Genomic DNA, 23292 nt, shown 5'->3' on the forward strand with positions numbered 1-23292 from the left:
TTTGACTTGCATTGACCTCACCTTCAGAATCTAACTTGAGGATCCTTCGCCTGGGTTAGTCTTCCGGCTGATAACTCCTTTCTCCCTGAATTTTCTTAGTATCGCTTATTCTCATGGAAAAGCTGGAGTTTTTGAAGGTTTTTCTTTCCTAGTTCTCTGAGACTTCAGAGGGCAGTGACTCACAGTCACAATAAATACACCCATTGCTTCCATTGTAAAACTGCTTAAAAAAGGCCTGCGATGTGGATGCCAGAGTTCCCCAAACTGAGTTCATGAATATACTGACTACTTCTGTTCTGCTTTTTGAGTGTCTTTGACTTAATGATGCCATCCAAGATTTTACCCAAGATAGAAACTGCTAAGTCATCTGAATTAGAAGCTCTAAAATCATTTCTTCATGCTCTTCACCTGCTCACCTAACTACTTGTTGCTTCTGTTCTCATTGCCATTGCCTTCCTCCCCCTTTTTCAGTGAATCTGTATTTCTTTTGGAGTAAATTCTGGAACATAGCACTCAGCAGCTATGCCTCCTGGCTATGGGATCTTTATGAATTTTACTTTATGAAGTTTAGGCCTCTTATTTGTATACTCTGTACAATGTATTTAATAAAGAAGTCTACATTGCAGAATGGTTGAGATTGGCTGAGTGAATTAGTATCTGTATGTTGCTCAGGGTCATGGTTGGCACCTGATAAGGGCTCATTAAAGGGAGGTTGTAGATTATATTATTGCAAGGTAGCACTCTGCCACCCTGCAGGAGCCTGTGCTGTATCCAGTGGGGTCCAAACATCATGTCTATAAACATCTCAGTGTTGTTACTGGGGCTAAAAGCCATTGTGCAGGACTCTGCTACTATCTGAACATCTCACAGAGAACAATATTTATACAAGAATTCATGTGTACTTTGCTTGCTAATAAATATTTGCTGAATAGACAGGAGAAGTAAACAAAATGTGTGTTCCTGAAAAATAGCAATTGTACTGCAGCCCTTGCAGGACCCCATTTTGCTAACCAGATTTTAAAACCTTGATATTTATACTTGTAATCTAAAATTCAAAAATACCTTAATCAGTTTTGTGGGTGATTATGTTTGGCTTAGTACCAAAAAACACCTGCTCTCCACAACTTATCCAATAGAAGTCTACTGAAATACATATTCCTGGAGCCCACCAACAAACTCAGTGCATCTAATTCCCTGGTAGGAAACCTTGAGTACCTGCATTTTAAAGTCCTCTTCTAGAAGTGGTTCTTCTACTCACTTGAATTTGCAAACTGTTCTAACAAATGGGCAAGTCATATGTGGCTCACTTGTTCCAGTCAGCCTTGTGGGCTTTGGAGATCAGGTGCAGAAAAAGACCCCTTAAGCCTTCCCTTGATTTGTGAGAAAACCATGTGGCTAAAAAGCCTTTTGCAGGCACTTACAAAAACAAAACAAGGAAAACTATCAATGTGAAAATATTTCAGAGCTCTGTGGGTCCTTTGCAGATCTTGAAAAAGAGGCCTGGCCTGCATGCAACCATTGTGGTAGAAGTTCTTTCAGCAAATTAGCATTAGGGAGCAATAATTCTTGGACAAATAGAGGAGATGGCTCTCTGGCAGGAGGCAGATATGTCCTCCACAGAAAGCTGGTTCCTGGTAGGTTCTTTCTGGCTGGCCACAGAAAGGAGTCTGACTGTCGTAAGTGAAATGGAAATTGTTTCAGGAGCCTTTTGATGAAAGGATGGGAAATCCCCTCTGCAGAGGGATGGCAGAGTCTGAAGAGAAGCTTGAGATTTTTAGCTCCCACTGAGATGGGAGCAACTGCGGAGTGACCTGTCAGGTTCTCATTCAGGAGGCCAAACTCCTGGGGAGAAACCCTGAGCTGGCTTATCTGCCTGCAGAGCCAGGGTTGGTTTAGCTTCTCATCTTTTGGTGGTAGGAGGTGAAAGCTGCCTCCTAAGTGGGGATTCTGCAAAAGGGATGTGGCTCCCTGATAGGAAGGAGTGAACAGTTCCTTGCCCTTCCAGGGTAACAACGATAGTAATAGTGAGGAGGAGGAGAAAAGAGAAGGAAGGAGGATTCCAAAAAACAAAGCAAAACAACAAAACACCACCACCACCAACAACAACAACAAAAACCTGCTCAGGTGCTATATGAGGTACTGGAACTAGATTATCCACACTCAGATCCTGCATCTTCCACTTACCAGCTGGTGCACATTTTCTTGAAATCTCAGCTTACTCATCTCTGAAATGGGGATGAAAATAGTCCCTCTCTTTGAGGGTTGTAAGGATTAAATGTTTAAGTACTACGAGTTGACTCTGTTGTTTCCTTTCAGGCTATTTTCTGGGATATCTCAGTCTGACCGGTCATAGTTTTGCTTGATTCCTTAGGAATTTGGCGCGGGAGCTGACCCTAGGATACCTGGAGGGCTTGCCTTGTAAATAAATGTCTGCAGGGGGAACAAGTGTGGTGGGTGGTGGTCAGAGTTTTCCATCATCCAGTTCTTGCTTACTCTGGGTAATCAGATTTAACTTTTCTTTTGATGTTTCCCCTTTTCAGTTCACACTTAGAGCCTGCCAGTGCTTGGTGCACCTTTTAATTTCCAATGGGGATGTTAAACACAGTTAACTTGTTTCCTCAAATATCTTGCTTTCTTTCCATTTTAGCTTCTAACTGACATTATTTCAATTCTGTTCCCATCCCAGCTTTTAACTAAGGTTGTTTCAATTCTATTACTGAAGTAAATGAACATCATTTACCTTCCTTCTGGTGGAGTTAGCCTGGTTCTTCTCACATCCCACCTGCCTTTGCCTTCTGTAACGTCTCCGCTCTCCAGCTCCTCCATGCTTGTTCTCTCTCTTCAATGATGTGCTAAGAGTGAAGGGATTGTGTGTCTTTAGGAGTCTCATAGGATTACAATCCTGGCTAGACACTGAAGCATCCTCCTATGTCATCCCCTTTATCATCCTGACACCTTGTGTAGAACGGGTCACCAACTGCTGCAATTCAATGCCCTGTATCAGTCATGGGAAGGAGCCATGATCCAACCTCTACAAATAGAAGGTCAGGTAGAACTTGATAATATGCTGGTCTCATGACCAGGTCTTTAGGAGATGGCAAGTCGCCCCAGTGTGATTCTCAATGATTTTTATGCACATAAATAAGCTTTGTGAGTTTGGAAAGAATCTCTCATCTTTTGGCAGCAATGAAATGAATCATCATGGTTTAGCTTCATTTTCTCTAATGGTTACTTGTCTTTTGTTAACCTGACCTCTTGGCAAGGCTTTATTTATGTAAGAAATTCTTTCTTTTCTGTATCTCTTTTGTTGTGCCATTATTGTGGAGCTTGCAAAATAGGTAACTTATGTAAAAATGGACAAAAATCCGTAAAAGTATCTTTAACCAAATTGTCCATTCTACTTCTGCTGTTTTCTAAATCATAGCACCTGATTGTTTTCCTAATAGGTGCCTGTTTTAATATTCTTACTTCCTTCCTGATGTTTTATATACATATTGATGTTATTTCCCCCTTTTAAACAGGTGGTAGTATTTTCTATTTGCACAATGTTCTGCCTTCCTTTTCATTAACAATCTGCCTTGGAGAAGTTTGCATGTAATTGTTAAAGACATGGCTAATTCATTTTCAAAGTTGCCCAATATTGTAACCATCATTGATGGTTACATAATCTCTATGAGTATTTTCTGTAAATGGAGACTTAAGCTTCTTGATGGCCTTTGAGAGAAAGGGGTCTAGATGAAAATAGACAAGTAGAATGCATACTAACTGAAGGCCACTTGCACAGAATCACAGACTGAGCATGGTTTTTGGATGGTCATCAGAAATTTGTCTATAAAATGATATCATTGCAATGATCTTTAATGGCACATTCAACTTTGCTTGTGTTCTTTGGAAATTGTTGAAGAATTAAGGAGAATTGTAAACTTTTTAATGGAAAATTTTGTAAGTGATTGGACCTTTACTCTTGGAAAATAGTTTCTCATCAATAATTATTGTAAGTCTCAGTAGACACATATAGATTCATAAGGTTGCTGAAATAAAGAACTGGTCCTCAATATTCAAAATGGAGCTTGAAATGTTTTGGGGTCGGGAAAAACTCAGTGGTAAATAACCCACTTTCCCATTAGTTCTTTTTTTAAAGACTTATTTGTTTTTATTGGAAAGGCAAGTATACAGAGAGAAGATGGAGAGAGAAAGATCCTCAGATTGCTGGTTCACTCCTCAAGCGGCCACAACAGCCAGAGCTAAACTAATCTGAAACTGGGAGCCAGGAGTTTCTTCCAGGTCTCCCACGCAGTTGCAGGGTCCCAAGGCTTAGGGCTGTCCTCTACTGCTTTTCCCTGTCGTAGGCAGGGAGCTGGAAGGGAAATGGAACATGCAGGACACAAACCAGTGCCTACATGGGATTCCGGTGTGTGCAAGGCAAGGACTTTAGCCAACAGGCTACCACAGCAGGCCCTCCCTTTAGTGTTAAATAATAGATGCCTTAATGGGCTGGATTTGGGGTGGGAAGAAGGTAGCAAACACTTTCTTTAGGAAAAAAGTATTTGACCTATCTTAGCTCATAAATATTTCTTTAATTGAATGTGTGATTCAAGATTTTAAAGGATGTGATGTTTGACAGAAAATTGGAAGATGAAAGTCATAATTTAGGAAGTAATAAGCTGTAAAGCTCATTTTGTTCCTTCTTTTGAAGTACTGTTTTTAATGACCTTTAAAAATCTTATTTGAGGCTAAACATAAATCTGGAAATTCAACTATGTTTAGGAGATCAATTCAACCTGTTAGGGGAATCGCTGAGAAGCCAGCAGATAATTGTTACTAAGTCTGAAGAGGAGAAGATGACCCGATATGAAAGGAAGCAATTTTTCATATGTGCCAAGAGCCCCATCTGTATCCATCAAGATGTAGGTGTGTCACTCAGTTAGGAGTTGACACTGTTGAACTGACTTTTCATGAAATCTGCTCTATGTTAAGAAATGCAATGGGCCTGGAGTGGTAGCCTAGTGACTAAGGTCTTCACCTTGCATGTGCTGGGATCCCATATGGGCAATGGTTCGTGTCCAGGTGGCCCCATTTCCCATTCAGCTCCCTGCTTGTGACCTGGGAAAGCAGTAGAAGATAGCCCAAAGCCTTGGAACCCTGCACCCATGTCAGAGACCCAGAAGAAGCTCCTGGCTACTGGCTTTGGAGCAGCTCAGCTCCAACTGTTGTGGCCACTTAGGGAGTGAATCATTGAATGATATTCTTTCTTTTCGTGTCTTTTCCTCTCCTCTCTGTGTATCTAATTTTTCAATAAAAATAAATAAATCTGTTTAGAAAAAGTGAGAAATAGGGAGGCAGTGAAGCAATGTTGGTTGTAGGACCGTTCTGTTTAGTTGTTGGTACTTTGCATCAGGAAGGGAGGTTAGGATTCAGACTGCATCAGATGTTATGAGATGAACTGAATGCATTATAGGGTTTACTGTATTGTTTTCATGCTGGTTCCCGGTGAGGAAGCCCAAGCAAATCAAGAATGAGCAGTCAGAGTCATTATCTCTTATTAGAGCTCTTATCTTTTGATTCTTGATTCAGGGATGTCGTCTCTGGAAGTGTTTTGTCTTAAAAAGTTAGCATTTGGTGTAGAATTTTGTTGGAACCTGTTTGCTGATCTTCACTTTTTTATAATCACCAATTTGTCCATTTTTTTTTGTCTCCAAAATTCTCAGCTGTGATGCTAGTTTATTATAAGGCATTAATAGTCATGTTTACAAAAGAATGTGAGAGGCAGACTCTACTAAAAAAAGACTTACCAATGTGAATGGTAGTGTGTGTGTGTGTGTGTGTGTGAAATGATCAAAGTCTGCATGCCACAAACTGAATCCAAAATAAGTGACTCCGCTCAAGCTGATGAGTCACGGAGTTCCTTAGAGGATTGCCTTATCTCTTGTCTCCACTGCGTGTAACTGTCTACCACTTTTACTAGAGGCTGTTAGCCATAACGTTTGATTTAGTTGAAGGTTGATCTTTGGTGTGCTTAGTCATGTCAGTTCCTTGTGCCTTCTACCCCAGGTTCTGTTATATGTCATCAGAGCTGTTCCGAGGATGGCGACTGTCTTCCCTTTACGGCATATCTGCTCAGGATTTGCCTCCGCCCCCATTTGCAGAGGAGAATCCGTACTGGTTTTGAATGTTCTTGTATTCACACCTTTTCATATTTTAAATACTTGTTTCTGTTACAGACTGCAGATGCCTTTGATGTCTTACTTTCTATGCTACTATTTCCTGTTTTTTTTTCCCCTAATCTTTCAGAAGGTATTTTTAAAATTTGAAGGTGGCTGTCTTGTTTGTTTTCTATTTCTGTGTTTGTACCCATGACCGTGTCTCCTTCCAATACAGGTCTGCAGACTCCTGTTCCAGAGGTCATTGTTGATGTAGACTCCATGGACATCTTCCCAGTGGGCTGGTGTGAAGCAAATGCTTACCCCTTGACTACACCACATAAGACAGTCTGTAAGTGATGAGAGGCAGCTGTATTATTTTTTTTCTCCATCAAAGGTTTAAACAAATTATAGCAAAAGTTTTTAAAAAAGGTTGTGGAGTTTTGCATAGGCCAGCGTTCCCTTTGTTGTCTCGGTTACCCTTTAAGTGTGTGATGTGTTTCCTAGGCTGACAAAGGAAGCCACACTTAGGAGGCACTGGAGGTCACAGAGAAGCTGCAGACAGACAAATGGAGTCCTAACCTTGGATATTTTTATATAGCCCATTATCTTGAAGGGAAAGCACTTAGGTTATAAATTGTATTTTGTTCCTATTAATTCTTAGAACTAATTTTTCTTGTGAGGCTTTCCCTAGAGTTAAAAGAATCATAGTTGGTCCCGACAGTCTATTAAACTTACAAGCATTTTACCTACTCTTAGTACTAACTAATTGGAGAGATTTCAGCTGACGCTTAAAAAAAAAAACCTCACATCTTTTTGATCCAGAAAATACCACACAAAACCAAAATTAAAAGTTAAATAATCCAGTACACTCACATCATAAGTTTAAATGATACAACATGCTTAGTGCATTGCAGATTGTTATCATGAAATTGTACATTTGTTATTTCATTAAAATGTCTATTAAAATATTGTTTTAAATTGTGAGTATTTGAGGTCAGTTGTGTGGCACAGTGAATTAAGCCACAGCCTGTGATGCCAGCATCCTGTATGAGCTCAGAATCAAGTGCCAGCTACTCCACTTCTGATACAGCTCCCTGTTAATGCTCTTGAAAAAGCAGCAGAAGACGGCACGCATGTTTGAGCATGTAGCACCCACTTGGAAGACCAAGATGGAGTTCCAAGCTCCTGCCTTTGGCCTGACCCAGCCCCGGCCATTGCTGTCATTTGGAGAGTAAACCAGCAGGTGGAAGAGTCCTCTGTCTCTCCTCCCCACCTCTCTAACTTCTCAAATAAATAAAGAAATCTTTTTAAAAGATTGTGAGTACATAATGGGTTTTCACTAATTGTTTAAGATTGTGTTTTAATACTCTTTGGAATTTATGGTTCAGCTTTGCTTCTTCACTGCAGCCTGTTCTGTGGCACACTTCTGAGGATTCCCAGAGCACGGCTATAAACCAAGTCCATCGCACTGCTGGCTGCACATTCCCAAAGTCATAGATATCGAAGGATTGCCCTCTTGGTGTTCACTAAGACTGGGATAGGGCATGATGGGCATGAAATGGAGTTTAAGTCCTGTTGAGGAGGATTATAGAAAAGCATTTTTTTTCTCCCTGATAATATCCTATGCAATGCACCTGACCCAGTTACAGGAATGTCTTCTCATTTTAATGGATTCTTGCAAATCTGTGCATAGAATACTAATTGTGATATGAGGAACATGCCCTTTCTCCCACTGTTGCATTTTCTTATCTCACCTGGCTAGCATGCCCAGCACTCTTATCCATGACCCTCTTCATCCTTCTTGTCCCTCACATTGGTCTTGCGGTCCTGTATCCTCTTCCTCCCTTGTTCACGTGGATCTGGGAGGATGCAAGTGCTTTTGGCTTTCCTAGTGCCAAAACACATATGGGTTAGGGTGAATGCAGTAATCTTTCTCCTATTATTGTTTATTTTAAAATATCCATTTATTATTTACTTATTTATTTAGAAGAGAGAAAAAACAAGACAGATGGACAGTCAGACAGATGGACAGAGATTTCCCACTAGCTGGTTCATTGGTTCATTCTCCAGTTGCCTACCACCAGCCACAGCTGAACCAGGCTAGGAGCCTGGAACTCAATCTGGGGCTCCCACCCAGGTATCAGGACCCAAGTACTGTTAACCCCTGCGTGTGCAGCAGCAGGCGCTGGAATCCCAAGCAGAGCTGAGACTCAGTCTCAGGTTCTCTGCAACAGGATACCCAAGGGATATCTCAGTCACTGTGCCAAACACCCACCTGTGATGTTTCCTCTTTATCTTGCATTTTGCTTCTAGGTCTGTTGTGCTTGGCTCCCTACAGGATACCCAGTAGCCAGACCACATCACCCTTAGTAGTACAGACTGAGTTAAGCAACATTGTCTATAACCTCTTTTCATCTTGGGAACAGTTAAGGTTTTACTTCTGTATAGGTATAGCTAGAATTAAATAACACATGAAGCTCAGAGTGTTTGAAGCTTTGTTGATTCTCTTAATTATTCTTGTAAGCATCTCCTGTCTATACATACTGCTTAAAAGAGACTGTGACTCTACTCCTGCCAGACTGTTAACACTTTGAAAGTTTGTACTTGTGTTGGAAGATGTAGGTTTATCTGGGCCAATTTTAAAAGGTGCCAAAAGCTCTGGTGTAGTTTTTTTTTTAAGTTGATCCTGGTCAATTACAACCTAGAATATTCTAATTCAAAAAATCATTGCAAGTTGGATTGTTTTAGGCCATAGTTGCTAGTTACCAAATCTCCTTTCAGTTCAGTGCAGGCTTGTGATATACTTTGAGGGTGCGATGGTACGGTAAAATTTTTATCTTATGACCGTTTCTATGGTGGAAAAGAAAATCATCCTGGATAATTGCACATGCAACGGTTTGTCCTAATGTGTGCCTTTATTCCAGGTACAGCATGTATGCCTCTTCTTTGTTAAAACACATTGTAATATAAAGTAGCCAGAATAGTGATAAGATTAATGGGGCTAAATTCTATTCAAATCTCCTGTGTGATCGCTCACCTTGTTTTCTATTCTAGAAGAAATTAATCCGAAATGGGTACTGAGTAAAACAACTTCAGTATTTTAAATTGTTCCTTTAAAACAGGTGCATTTTTGTACTAAACCAATTCTTTAAAAAATGTACCTGCCCCGTGGACTAACAAAGCTAATTTCTCCCTCTCCTTTTCTTTTTTTCTCTTTGCCCACTATGCAGCACAAAAGAAGAGAAAGATTGCCGTTGTCCAACCAGAAAAACAGTACGTTTTTTTTTCTCTTTTTCTCAAAGGTATCTGGCAAATTATAGAATGTCTCTATGAAGGGTAAGAAGCATGACATTTTTATTAGGTAGTTAGTTGACAATTAGCTTAGTAATAATGTGACAGTAAAATATAGCTCATGTTACTTTTTGTGCACCTGTGAAGTGGAAGCTATCATACCTGCTGCCCAAGGGATTCTGCAGTTTAGATTGTCATTTCTCTAATAGCCCAAACTCAGATATCGGTAGTAGTGGCTGAGATGTTAATGCCCCATGCGCTTCGTGTGGCCAGTATAGTTCAGATGTGCAGTGCCTACCTGCCCCTAGAGGGTGCGTTGTGTTTCCCCTGCCTCCCTTACCATGCTTGGGCCTGTGAGGTGGAAGACATCAGGCAAAAGCCACCCCTGTCATTCTCCAGCTGCTTTAGTGGTCTTCGTCTCAATGCCCTTACAGGAAGAATATCTGCTTCTAAGTGGTTTTTGTGAAGAGTGATTTAGATTAGATTACACAGTAAAGAAAACCCATGTGGTTCCCACCCTGCATTTCCATTTTAAGGGAAAAAGCCAATGTTGGAACAGAGTGTGCACATGAAGGTGTGTATTTTTTGACAAGTTGGAACTTCCAGTAGCATCTTCAAAGATTGAAACATGCTTAAAAGAGACTAAAATATACCTTCCGTGCCAAATGATTCTGTTTTTTTAATAAACAAAATTATATTGACGGAAAGGGAATGGAAAACCACATTTCTGATGTTTTCAGGTTTGGATTTTAAGTGAAATTGAATAGTCCTTGTTTGCTGTTTGAGTATTTGAGTGGGCATGATAGTTCTGTGGATAATTTCTGTGCATTCATTTCTAAATATAGTATATCAGCTTAATAAACTGATTCCATTTCCCTGGCATCACACTGAAGTAGAAAATTAACTATAGGCTCATGAGAGTCATCACTTTTACATCCACTATCTGTGGGTTAACAGTTCTCACCCTTTCTGCTTCCCATCAGTCACCCAGCTTGCTGGTCTCTTCCCCCAAATGTCTGATTCAGGAAGTCTGGGGTGGAGCCTGAGAATCTGCATTTGTGACAAGTTCCCTGTTTTAACTCTTGAGGGACCATAAATTAAGAGCTGTTTCTGTAGCTGAACTCCCCTGAAATTTCTTGGAGTCACTCAATCCGAGTTTATCCAACCTGCTGGTTGTGTGGTCTGGGCAGTCACACATTCCACCTATGGGAAAACCCAAGTTATGTTTCTTTCCACAAAGACCACATTCTAACTGTAATTTTTCAGCAGCTTTTAAAAATTCAACTACAACAGATTTCTGTCCTGGAATAAGCCTACTTCACATTTTAGGGTTCAAAATTCATTCGTTTTCTCTTAAGATCTTTTTAGTATAGCCATGACCTACAGAAGCACAGGGATCAGAAATCGAAGGTTAGTAGAAAATGGTTTTCAATTAGCCACTGAAGTGGAAAAGTGCAACTTTAAGTGTAAGGTAATGTTTCTGCACGTCTAGAATATAATTGACGGCCTATTTCAATTCTCTGACAAGAGAGCAGCTCAGCATTGACCACAGCCATTGAGCAGTGATGACCACGGTGTTCTATAGGCTCTCCAGGGTCATCCCAAGTGAGTGAGAGTCATTTATTTCCCTTCAGTAATTACTTCAGTATTACTTCAGTAATCTTTTCTTAGCTGGTCTTATTGCTGGTACTTGTATTCGCAAATGCTGTCTTAGATTGCTCTTACCTTAGATTTCTGAAATAGTCACTTTGAATGATAAGCAGACTTTAGGAAGTGGTCGTTTTGGTTATAGTGTGTGACCCTTGATAGTTTTGTTTTCTCTGTTGACAGATTACCATCCGCAGTGCCTGTTGAGAAAATACCTCATGACCTGTGTTTATTCCCTCACCTGGACACTACAGGTAAATGAGCCCTTTTGTCTTTTTCTAACTTGTATCTGTGTGTGTACATATTATTTTTAGTTCATTCTGAGATTATCATGTAATTGAGCACAATCTCCTTTGCTATACATCAGTAAATATCTACATCTTAAAATTATTTTTTAAGCTAAAATTTCTGTGCTTTTTCCCCTCTGTGTCTTAGCCAGTATCTTTAAATAGTTCTGCTAGTCTGTAGGAAAAAGGGTGCTGTTGCTTTGAGATTCCAAGCCATATTAGGTCTGTGTATCATGAGATACCATGTGGGAAAGAATTGAAAATATCATCACTAGGTTTTAAAAAGATTTTTTTGCCATCTTAATGCCAAGTCCACTCATGCTTTTATACTAGTGATTAATACCTACATCCCTACTGGTTTTTGAATTGTTCCTTAAAAACCCTCTGAATTTGAATAGCTAGTTATGAACAGTTTGTTTCTTAATGAGTACAGTCTTGTCTCTTACAACCTTTGAAAATACAGTTGTGAGTTAAAGTAGACCACTGACTCTGACAACACATGCTTATGCATTAGCTGGTGCTTGATTAAGAATTTTATTTTGTAAGCCAAAAAAAGCCTGTCTTGAATTCTAGAAATAAAAGCAATGCGAGACTCCTGTCAGTTACAATTTTTTGGTAGTAGAAAAAGCACCTTTATGCATCGACTTGGGTACATTTATTTTTTTTTTTTTTTGCTAAAGAAATGCACAAAGTAATCCTACCAAGAAAATTTTCATGTAAATTATTTTGCCTGTTGTATAGAAGTGAAACTTTCAGAATGGTTTCAGCTACCCTTTTGTAGTGTGCCATTGCTATTTTGCTCCTTTTCTCTTGTACCTGTTGGTTCTTTGAAGTCCTTATGAGAGCAAAGCCTTCCTAGACTGTTAAATTGCCACCTCAAATTAATAACCGTATTTATGCAGAAATAAAATACTGGTGGTGTATTTTAGCTTGGAGTAGGTGCTAGCTTGGAGTAGTCATTTTGGGAATGACTCCTTAGCCAAAAGTGAAACCTCATTCTGTTTATAGACATCAGGAAATTTCAGCATGAAAACCTGTCATTTAATTTACCCATGATAGCTTGAGACACAGCTAGAACAGTTTCCTCTGTTCACTTTCTAAGTTGAAAGAAAACTAAGGGTAATGCAAATTTAAGGCATGGTGAGGTACATTTTTACCTTCACCAGATTGGTGAAATAGAGATGTCTGGCAGTACCTACCATTGGCTGTGGGGTAGTGGAGGTGACAGCTCAGTGCTAGTGGAGTTGTCTATGGCGATAGGTGCTGAGGAAAACAGCTCAGCCATGACTGGTAAAGCTGAAGAGACTAAACCTGTGGCCAAGCAGCTCCACTTCTGTTATGTGCTTGAACAAATTTTATGTGCACTGCAGGCAATTCCAATAAAGTAGAACCAAGCAAATATCCACCAGTGAGAGAATAGGTAACTAAAGTGTGCTCCATTAATTCAAAGGAGTAATATTCAGAAAAGAAAAATACACGAATGTTCTGGATGTATATTTACCAATTGGGTGTGTGTCAGAAATTTCATGTTGATCAAATAAACAAAATGTTGTAGAAAACTGAGTTTTTTTGAACTTTTTTTGGACTATTTTTTAACTATCACGTGTTGTTCACCTGTATTTATAACATATATATGGGGAGTGGGGTTATAAAGTTGCAGGGGAGTGACAAACACCAGATTCAGGGAAGCCATTTCCTTGAAGAGGAGAGATGGAAAAAGGAAGCCGCTGGAGCATGTGGGCAGCTTGGCTGGAGGCTCAGTGTTTCTGTTTCAAGGCGCACTATTGCCAGTGTCTTGAACATGGTGTGATTAGCAGAATAGTCTGCATATTTAGAGAAAAAAATAAATAAAAGTTCCAAAGTGCTATGATGGATATAAAATATCCTGATATTAAGCTACAATGCACCTTCCCCCAAAGAAGGAAATCCTGTTTGCCTCTCCATCTCTGTCACAATTTGGAGTCCAAGCAAGACTTTCCTATCTGAGGCTCAGCGACACTGGCCTCTGCAGTTGCTATGAACATCAGTCAAGTCATCTGATAGCTCCCAGAGGTGGTTTTGCTGATGAAGTAAAATGAAGCATGCATGTGGGTTGTGGGAGTTGTGACTTTGTTGGCGCTTTGCCTGCAGGAACCGTGAATGGGAAGTACTGCTGTCCTCAGCTGTTCATCAACCACAGGTGTTTCTCAGGCCCTTACCTGAACAAAGGAAGGATCGCAGAGCTACCTCAGTCTGTGGGACCGGGCAAATGTGTGCTGGTTCTTAAAGAGGTAAGATGGTTTCCCAGTTGCTATCTGAAGCAGCATGTGTAAATACAGCTTCCAAAGATGATGGGAGACACGTGCATCCATTCAGCACATGGTTCCCAAGCTCCCTCTTTTTTGGAATCATGGGACTGGAAGTAGAGGTGTCAAGATGGAAATCTGCCATTCTGGTCTGTGACTGACCCACACAACCCAGCACAAAGCGAGAAAACTGTTGTCCTAGATGGGACAAGAATGCTTTGGGAAGGCAGAGGAGTGACTGTGTGTGGGGTGACGGCTTAGAGTTCAGGAAGTCAGATTTTCCCCAAGAGGAGAGCAGCCCCGAAGCAGTGTAGAGTGCTGTTGAGAACAGGTGCTCCTGGACTAGATTGGGGGCAGCACCGTGTTTTCTCCCTGGCCTTCCCAATCCCCACCTGTGGATGGCAATGGGCAGTATTCTCCAAACAGCACCCATGAAGTTCCTGCCTGGGTTTCTTAGAGGAGAGCCTGACGCACATGCATCCCTTGGAGAGGATTTATCATTTCTGCCTGTTGGGGGCACCCTTGCACGAGTGGTGAATCCTGAAGATGCTAACGTAGGCCTTTGTCTCTGCTGCTTTTATGTAACTGAACCTCAGAGGGTGCTTGGAGACAGACTAGAATTTGGGAAGAGTTTCTGAATTGTTCTTGGAACTCTTCTCTTGCTGTTTCTTTTACACACAGCAGTTAGGTTCTTTCTCGTAAGATGGAAGACACCAGATAGATCTTCTTTATTGCTACTGTACGATGATGAATGTGTTTTTAATTCTGTGTGCACTACACTCCATGTATCCAAGGAATGAGAGTGTGTTGGGCCTCTTTGAGGAGCCAAGTACTGACTAAGTCCTAGGATCAGAAAATAAACAGTCTGGCTTCTGCTTGCTTGGGCTTTACATTTGTGTTGGGGTGATAGATGAATCCCAAGTTCGATGTCCAGTGTCCTAACAGACCCTGGAGTGGAGGGAAGGAAGTGCAAATATAAGATAAGTGATCCGAACTGGCTTAGGCAAAGCGAGTGGAGCTGACTGCACAGCCTGGTGCAGCCACACACAGGTGGGCAATCAATATGTATTTTGAAAAGGACAGTGGTTATGTAGGTATAGCTGGAGCATAGAATTGGAGCTGCAAGTAAATAATGGGTTCATAGGGGTATGCTGTAGTTTGGAAAGAAAAGTAGAAAGGAATTCAGCTTGCCTGGTGCTTCAGTAGACCCTGTCCATACTCAGTATTGGATGGGGGTCTACTGCCTTCTGAGCCACTCGCGCTTAGAGTTCTGCTTGATAGGGAGCACTTCAGAGTGACACAGGCATAAACTTGTCCCTCAACATAAGAATTTCTGAGTGGGTTCAGATGGCATATTACTCAAAGAGGTCACAAAATAATAATGGCAGACCATTAGGATATTAGTAAACATTTTTCTGCATTTAGCAGGGAAATATCTGCTTTAAAAGAGAGAAACTGAGGGGTTACAATTTGGAAGAAACTTGTAATGGATTGATTAGGCCAGGGATGTAGTGACTTACTCAGAAGCAGTTAACAGAGAGAATGTTCACAGCTTCCAGCCAAGTGGGAAAGAGGAGCGCACAGATAGACGCCTTGGCTGCTACCGGCACAGATACTAAATGACATAGAGACAGTGCATAGTCTGTGTGGATGCTGAGCAGGCACCTGCTCCAGCTAGAGGGTCAAGTGTACAAGAGGCAAGAGCATCGAGCAGGCAAGGAGGGAAGGGAAGGGTGAGAAGATGCTAACAGCAACTTCGATGTAAGGATCTCAAAACTCGCTCACATTAAGGGTCCAAATTTACATTGAGAGTGTCCTGCAGACCTGGCCGTTGCACTGGGATACTTAGCTTACTTTCTCATGTAGTCACAGATTTTCAGATAACTCACTTTGAAACGGCTTGGTATTATGTCCGGAAATTAGCACAGATCTCATTCCGTTTGAGTGGCCTGTAGAGTCCAATGAGAAGTCTTGATGCTTAAAAAATAATAATAATAAAGTAAGGGTCAGTGGCATTGTGGCTTAGCAGGCCAAGCCCCACCTGTGACACCAACATCCTACATGGTTACCAGTTTGAGTCCCAGCTGCTCTACTTCCAATCCAGCTCCCTGCTACTGCACCTTGGAAAATGGCAGAGGATGGCCCAAGTGCTTGGGCTTCTGCATCAGGGTAGAAGACCCATCAGCAGCTGTAGGCTCCTGGTTTCCTAGCCTATCTTAGCCTGAGGCTTTGTCAACATGTCTATAAAGGACATATTTCTCGCAGCCCAGACAGGGGAAAGTAACTCTTATCTTACATTCTCTGAACATGGCAACCTGGCTAAATTTCTGATGCCACGAAAGGCCCAGAAAACCCATGCACTCTACGCTGGCTCTGATTACCTCCTCATCCTCCCTAAGTAAAGTCAGTCCTGAAGGCATGCAGAGGTCCCGCTGCTGAAGGATAAATATTAGCAGAAATATTGGCCTGGTAGAACTTCGATTTTTCTTGCACTCACAGAACTGAAGCACTAGCTTTGTGCCTTTTTTTTTTCTCCTTCCTTCCCGCCACATGCATTTTTCAAATATCAGGACAAAAAAGTTTTGTCATCACAAAACTGCTCTGGTCCGGCTTTTAGATTTGGCTGCTGGAACCTGTCAGAGAACGGATCAGCGATAACTCTTTGTGACTTAAAAATAAAACATTTAATAGAGTAAAACAGCCAACTCCTATAGCGAGGGAAAGCCAAACTCATCCCAGTTGTGAACAGCTGGCAGGCAAAGGAGGCCCTGGTTTTCATCAGAGGAACCTGCCATGTGAAACAGGCTTTCCGACTGCCTCAGAGAAACAGCAGCTCCCTGCAGCTTTGTCAGTTTCGGAGTCCTCATCCTAGCACTCCCAATGCACAGAGGCACTGGGATGGGCTGACACCATCGCTGCAGCAGAACCCATCCTCAGGCTCAGAGCTGTGGTGGCATAGAGCAAGCCAGTTCTCACAATAAGGCCTTAGTTATACACAGGTTGCTATGTTTGGAGAATGTAAGATAAGAGTTGCTTTCCCCTGTCTGGGCTGCTGGAAATATGTCTGCAGAGCCAGATTTGGGAAAGTTCACAGGCTGCCTGAGATCTGAGGTCCTAAGCTCTAGGAAGCCCATGTATTGGAGAGGAGGAAGACTACGGTCAATGTGGTCACGTGTCTGTGTCTGCACTCACTTGCTGGGCTTCAGACCTGAGGATCCTTGAAGGAACTGAGAGAACCATGCCTGGCCTCAGCTCCAGAGGGGGCACAGTGAAGGAAGAGAGACAGCCTAGAAAAAAAAAAAAAGCCAGAGTCGGTAGGTGGTTGGTTCAGGACCCCATTGAGAATGGTATGGGTCAGACCGGACAAGGATCCCTTCCTATACTTTGGCATTGACAAGGTGCCCAGAGTCACAGCCATGGAGAGTTGAACATATTAGGGACAAACAATTACCCTGGTGTTCATCATAATGCAAGCCCAGATACCCGGCAGGATCCTTGCCAATCAAGATCATCCTTTCCCTTTTCCCATGTCTCTTGTCTCAGATCCCAGGGTCCGCAAAAGAGAAAGTTACAGATCTCTGTAAGATCACGAGATTGTTAGCACCATGCAGCAAGGAACTGTGCTTGTGTTCCTTTATGCAGTGTCAAAATGTGTCCAGGGAAGTTTTCCTTAATGAATTATGTAGCATCTTGTGATTCAGCAAGCCTGTGGTGCTCTATTCACAGAGCATCAGCATGCTGTGTGGGTGCTCCTATTTGTGTGTGAAGTCAGCTAATCAGTGAGCAGCACGAACACAAGAGGTGAAAGTGCAGAGGAATCTAGGCCTCATGTATTCACTCAAAGCAGTGTAGCCTGTGATGGGGCTTTCAGCTCCTGTAACAGACACATGATAAAAATGAAGAGAAAATGAGCCGTGCGCCACTGGCAAGAATGACTATTAAATCGCCCACTGGGGAGGCGAGACAGAGCCTCTGTCTTTAAAGATAAGACTCCCAAGGCCATGGTGGCAGGATCCCAGGAGAACATGCCAGAGTGGCTTCCTGGATTGGGGGAACACCAGTGGTTATTCTTAGAATTCAGTTGGCTTAAATTATCTGCCAGTACATAACCTCTGGGTTTTGTTTTAGCTAAAAAGAAAAAAAAATGTCATTTCTAAGTCTTTAGAAATGACTTTTAATATTTTTATATTGATCACATCACTTTCAAATCCACTGGCTTGCGGCTGCTGCCTGGTTACATTACCTCCACAGTAGACAGGACCTATGGTTTTTGGCAGCCCAGGTCAGCAGTGTAAGAGGGGAACCTTTATACAGGGGATATCAGCATGTTACATATTTTCTGTTGGAAGGCAAAAATAGAACATGTGATGTTCTACTGCCTCTTCCCCCCACCCCGACCCCCATCTGCCACTTCAAAAGAAAGCTTAGGAGAAAACTATATGAAGTCTAGGCACACTGGGGACTTCCTGGACTTCCCATGTCAGAGCCTGGTTGAACTACTCTGCCTTGGCTCTGAGGAAAGAAGTTGGCCAACCATGAGCACCTGGTTGGGAGCCTCCTGTGGAGTGTGGCGAGTGTCAGCTGGTCCTGTGAGGAACCATTTTGACCCTCACGGCACAAGTCTGCAACACTGCGTGTGGGATCCATGTCATGCTGAGGTGCAAGCTGGCTTCGAGGAGTCTGGGTCCTGCGTGCACCCTGTACAGCTTCACCAGAGGATGAAAGACGTGTAAGTGGAAGGTGCCAGAAAAACCTTTGGAGTTCCACAAGGTTGGACCCCTGGGTGCTGTCTGAGTCTCAGAGGTCGCTCTCAGCTGGAATTTCGTGGCCCATTAATTGGAGAAGCTCAGCTGCAGGCAGTGCCACAGGCCCGCAGTTTAGGATTTGTCTCCAGTTGTCATTAATAGTTAAACTATTTTTCTTCATCTCTTTGTTTTTATTTTCAATTTTTTAAGGATTTATCTTAGAACAGTGTCTCTTTCTTAGTTGTTTTTGTTTTAAGATTTATTTATCTGAAAAGCAGGGATTGCAGAGAGGGAGAGAGGAAGCAGAGCTCTTCCAGCTGTTCATTCGATCTCCAGTTGGCTCAAATGGCCAGAGCAGGGCCAGTCTGAAGCAGGAGCTTCCTCCAGCTCTCCCATGTGGATGCAGGAGCCCAAGGACTTGCATGATCCTCTTGTGCTTTTCCTAGGCACATCAGCAGGGAACTGGATCAGAAGTGGAGCAGCCAGGATATTAAACTGCTGCCAAATGGAATGTCCAGCACTTCAGGTTGCAGCTTAATTTGCTGTGCCACACCACCAGCCCCTTGTTCTCTATTTTGATTAAAATGTTTCCCACAATTGGAGAATTCTGGTTTCTTTTTTTTATTATTATTATTTCTCTTTTTTTATACATCTCTGAGCAACTTTTTTCCTAGGCTTTCTGCCTCTTACAACTTTAGAGACTAGCAGACCCTCCATGGAGGAAGGCAGTCAGCAATCCTGAGCAACCCTTGCATTGGTTCTGCAAGTGAGGATTAAGCAAGACACACTTTTAAAACTTTCTTGTCTTACCTCAGGATAAGATTTTTTTAAAAAGATTTATTTATTTTTATTGGGAAGGCAGATATATATATATAGAGAGAGAGAGAAAGAGAGACAGAGAAGAAGATCTTCCACCCAGTGATTCACTGCCCAACTGACCACAACAGCCAGTACTGCGCCAATTCAAAGCCAGGAACCAGGAACTTGCTCCAAGTCTCCCATGCGGGTGCAGGGCCATCCTCGACTACTTTCCCAGGCCACAAGCAGGAAGCTGGGTGGGAAGCAGGGCCACCAGGATTAGAACCACCGCCCATATGGGATCCCAGTACGTTCAAGGCGATGAGTTTAGCCTCTCGGCCACGGCGCCGGGCCCAGGATAAGATTTTTTTTTTTTAAGCAGTGAAAATCAGTAGTAAATGATATCTTCTGGACCTGCATTCTCATATATTATATACTATCAAATAAATTCTTGCAGTGAATTTGTCATTCAGTTATAGGTGACTATACTGAACAATTAAAAGATAAGATATATTCAGTATCTCACAATGCTAGCTGTTTTTAGATATTTTGAATGCAGCAGCCAACAGTAACTAGGCCCTGAGTTTTTGGTGCTTAGATTCTTGAGAGAGTGGACAGCAAACAGATAAACCACTAAATGATTAATACATCGCTAATGAAGTATCAGTGATGTGTGGGACAATGATAGGACATGGGTGCTGTTGTAAAAGAGGGTGATTGTGGGAGGTCTCACCTGAGAATGGGCTTCTAATGAAAGACCCAGGCCTGGACATTGAGGCTATTTGGAAAGTGAACCAGTGGGTGGAAACGCTCTGTGTCTCTAACTCTGCCTTTCAAATAAATACATCTTGAGAATAGTCATATGTTTTTGGTAGAGGAGAATAAAAATAAAGGCAGAGATCAGAGTTAGCCTGAGTAATCAAGATCTGGATTTGGATACTTCAAACTATTTCTGTTATTACCAAAATGTTTTGTAACTAGGATGCACACAGTGGTTGCTGTAAGATCATATTTTGGGACTGTACTCATTGTTGCCATGGCACTGACATGGGGACATCTACAAAGCAGATTTTGAGAAGAAAAAATAAAAACATCCACCTCTAAGGGCTTGCTTTTCAAAGCCAGCTGTTTGCTTTTCTCTGGCTTCCTTGGAAGGTTCAGTGTGTGAGAATAGAGTTCCTCTTTCATCTTGCAGACACATCTTCTTTTATTTGATTTCATGTCCGTGTTTGAGGGTTTTCAGCAGTCATGCTACCACAGTGCACTAGGCAAATTTGAACTTTGGTGTGTGGGGTAAACACGTTGTGACCCATAAAGAAGAGGCTTGACTTGTCACCATTCTTCTGAAGACCAAATTCTTTCCTCTTGCAAGAGCCATTTTAGAGTTCAAAATATAGCCTCGATCCTGCCACTCAGCATTGCTGTAGTTGTGAAGGGAATACCAAGTGCTGAAGTCCGTGCTTGGTCTCATTTTACTACATTCACAACTTTCCACATAAGAGAAGCCCTGCTGATAAACGATTGAGTAAGCAAGAAAAATACTTGAGGGAAAAAAGACTTGCATAAACCTAGCTTCATTCCCTCTGAGTTTAGAATACAGAAGAGAACATCCTTTAGCTTTTGAGAACCTTCGTCATACCTGGATTTCTAGGAGAAGCTTGATGGTGGCTTTGGCTCTTGAATATCCCCTGAAGCAGATGTATCTGTTAGAAAAGAGCAAATACACACAGGACGTGTCTTGCCCAGGAACTTTTTTGCAGCCCCTCAAGATTATTCCCATCTGTGTTCTGGGCTGAGCTATGTTGGAACATGTACCTCAAAGAGGTCTTGGTACAAAGTCACCAGAATTCCACTGGTTACACACCTTGGAGGTCCAGAGTCTTTTGCTCATTCTGTGAGGGGGAGCCTAAGGTAGCAAAGCCCTGCTTGTCCAAGGAGTGGTCACCTGTGCATCCACATCATGGCAGTGTAAGTCATGGCATACAGTTAAGATTGGGAATCTCTACACATTGATGTTTTGTGAGAAGTGTTCATTTGGAAGAATAGCAAAGCACAGAAGGAAAACATTCATTCCATTTGTGTAACAATCGCTTGGGTGTCCAGGTGTTACTCTGCATGAAAGGGAGGGAGGGAGGAAAAGAAGTTCATGTCCAGTGAGTCAGGAGCTGTGATGTTTGATCCTTTCTCTGCTAAATTATCAGTGACAGCACCCATGCTCTTTTTGTTTGCTGCTTCCTCCCTTTCTATACCCTTCTCTCTACTCTCAAGTCCTGATATACCTGCTCCTGAGCATATTTTTTGTGCCTGAAAAAGCAGAGACAGCAGAAGGCATTGTACAATCACTCCGGGTACCTCTGGGACCAAGTGCTGATTGGATTTGAGAATTAGGTCACTGTGCAATGGTTGGATGGGAAACAAGATTTGAGTAGGTTGATAATTCCAGGCAAAGATGAAGGATAAAAGGATAAACTATTTTTTTTTTTACAACGCAGGTGTCTGAAAAGTGCAGAATAACTGGAAAGTTAGCTTCTAAGGAGAGTTAATTTTCAAAGGTGCAAAACAAATCCAAATACAAGCCAGTGGGGATGGAGAGGTTAAAGATGTAGGGAAGATTTATGTCACTGTTCGAGGAGGACTACACTGCTAGTGAGAACAAAGGGATTTTTGAATATTCTTTTTAGATCAATATGGTATCTTATATATTTCCTGTAAGATATAGTAAACCAGATAAATAACAGTGCCTCGCCTCTGTACAAATATGAAGGGTGATTAAGCATCTTGCCTAAGCACCCATAGCCTTTTTGTTTTTAATTACATTGCATTATGTGACACAGTTTTATAGGTACTAGGATTCCCCCTACCCCTCCCCAAACCTTCCCCCCATGGTGGATTCCTCCACCTTGTTGCATAACCACAGTTCAAGTTCAGTTGAGATTCTTTCATTGCAAGCATATACCAAGCATAGAGTCCAGCTTCTTATTGTCCAGATAAGTTCAACGGCTTCTTAGGGAGACCATCTCTGGTCTGAAGGTAGAGCCTGCAGAGTATCATCCCTATCAATTAAAAGCCCTAACATAACATCAGCAACAATTTATAATGTTATGGAATTAATAGACATAGTATTGAGTAACCAGTATGTTAAAAAAAATGCAGGTTCTGAACCACATCCTGTGACTTCTTCATTGACATTTCAATTTTAGTTTATATACATCCGATTTCTATATACCTTAAAATGGCTATAGATTACTATTCAGCTGTCTCGTGTCTATTTTCATTATAGTATTTAGCATTTTATAGCGTTGAAGCATAATTTTGCTGAAATAAACAAACAAACAAATAAAAATCTAGAATAAATAGAGAACAACAAGGAAAACTTAGAATCAGGAAATGGTCGGCATGGATTCACATATACCTTACTAGGTGGAACACAAAGATTAGTTACTCCTCACTAGGGTACTGAAGATTTCTCTGCACACCCCTTCTAAAACTGTTCTGCACCTAAACTGTTGACATATGTCATGTTAGAGTTATAAGCCAGTCTAGACTACCCGAAAAACAGCCAGGTTCAACACCCATAGCTATAATGAATGGGGCTGAGATTTGCACCTAGAACTCTCCAGCTAGAAACTTAGTACCTTTCTGCTCATAGTACACCATAGAATTTGTATGTAGAAGTATGTTTTCGACAGTGATTTTTTGAATTCCAAGAAGTCCAGAAAGGCATTGGTCTTTAGTGTGAATTTTTTCCTGGAGTCACTCAAAAGCTGCAGTGCCCGTGTATCGTGGCTGCTCTTCACTGATTCACACCTAAAAGTCTGGTAGTTAGTTGGGGGCTGCACTCACAGATCTGGACAGTAATGAATTCAGTCTGGATGTTTTGCACAGGATGGCCGTTCAGTTTCACTCTGGGTTGTGTTCGCAGCTGCTCACTTAATTATTCTCACGGAGTTACTATACTACACTTGTATCATGTACACAGAAATCATTCTGCTTAGAATTCCTGAGTTGTATAGAAAGCTTGTTGAATTTGGAGGTGAATGGTGTGGCATTGGGAAAAGCCATGGGAAAAAAAAAATTCAGTATTGGACGCTTTTTA

At 41.7% G+C, this 23292-nt stretch overlaps 1 protein-coding gene across 6 annotated transcripts in view; it reads left to right on the forward strand.

Moving 5' to 3' along the window:
* SFMBT2 (Scm like with four mbt domains 2) overlaps positions 1-23292 on the forward strand; it is a 218236-nt gene that overhangs the window by 165912 nt on the left and 29032 nt on the right. For all 6 annotated transcript variants that reach the window (XM_058669504.1, XM_058669503.1, XM_058669502.1 and 3 more), the window contains 4 exons: positions 6379-6492; positions 9374-9416; positions 11265-11335; positions 13499-13638. In XM_058669504.1, the coding sequence (XP_058525487.1) occupies positions 6379-6492; positions 9374-9416; positions 11265-11335; positions 13499-13638 (368 nt within the window). The remainder of the gene's footprint in view (positions 1-6378; positions 6493-9373; positions 9417-11264; positions 11336-13498; positions 13639-23292) is intronic.

This window comes from Ochotona princeps, chromosome 10, assembly GCF_030435755.1.
Source record: "Ochotona princeps isolate mOchPri1 chromosome 10, mOchPri1.hap1, whole genome shotgun sequence".
Classification (NCBI taxonomy): domain Eukaryota; kingdom Metazoa; phylum Chordata; class Mammalia; order Lagomorpha; family Ochotonidae; genus Ochotona; species Ochotona princeps.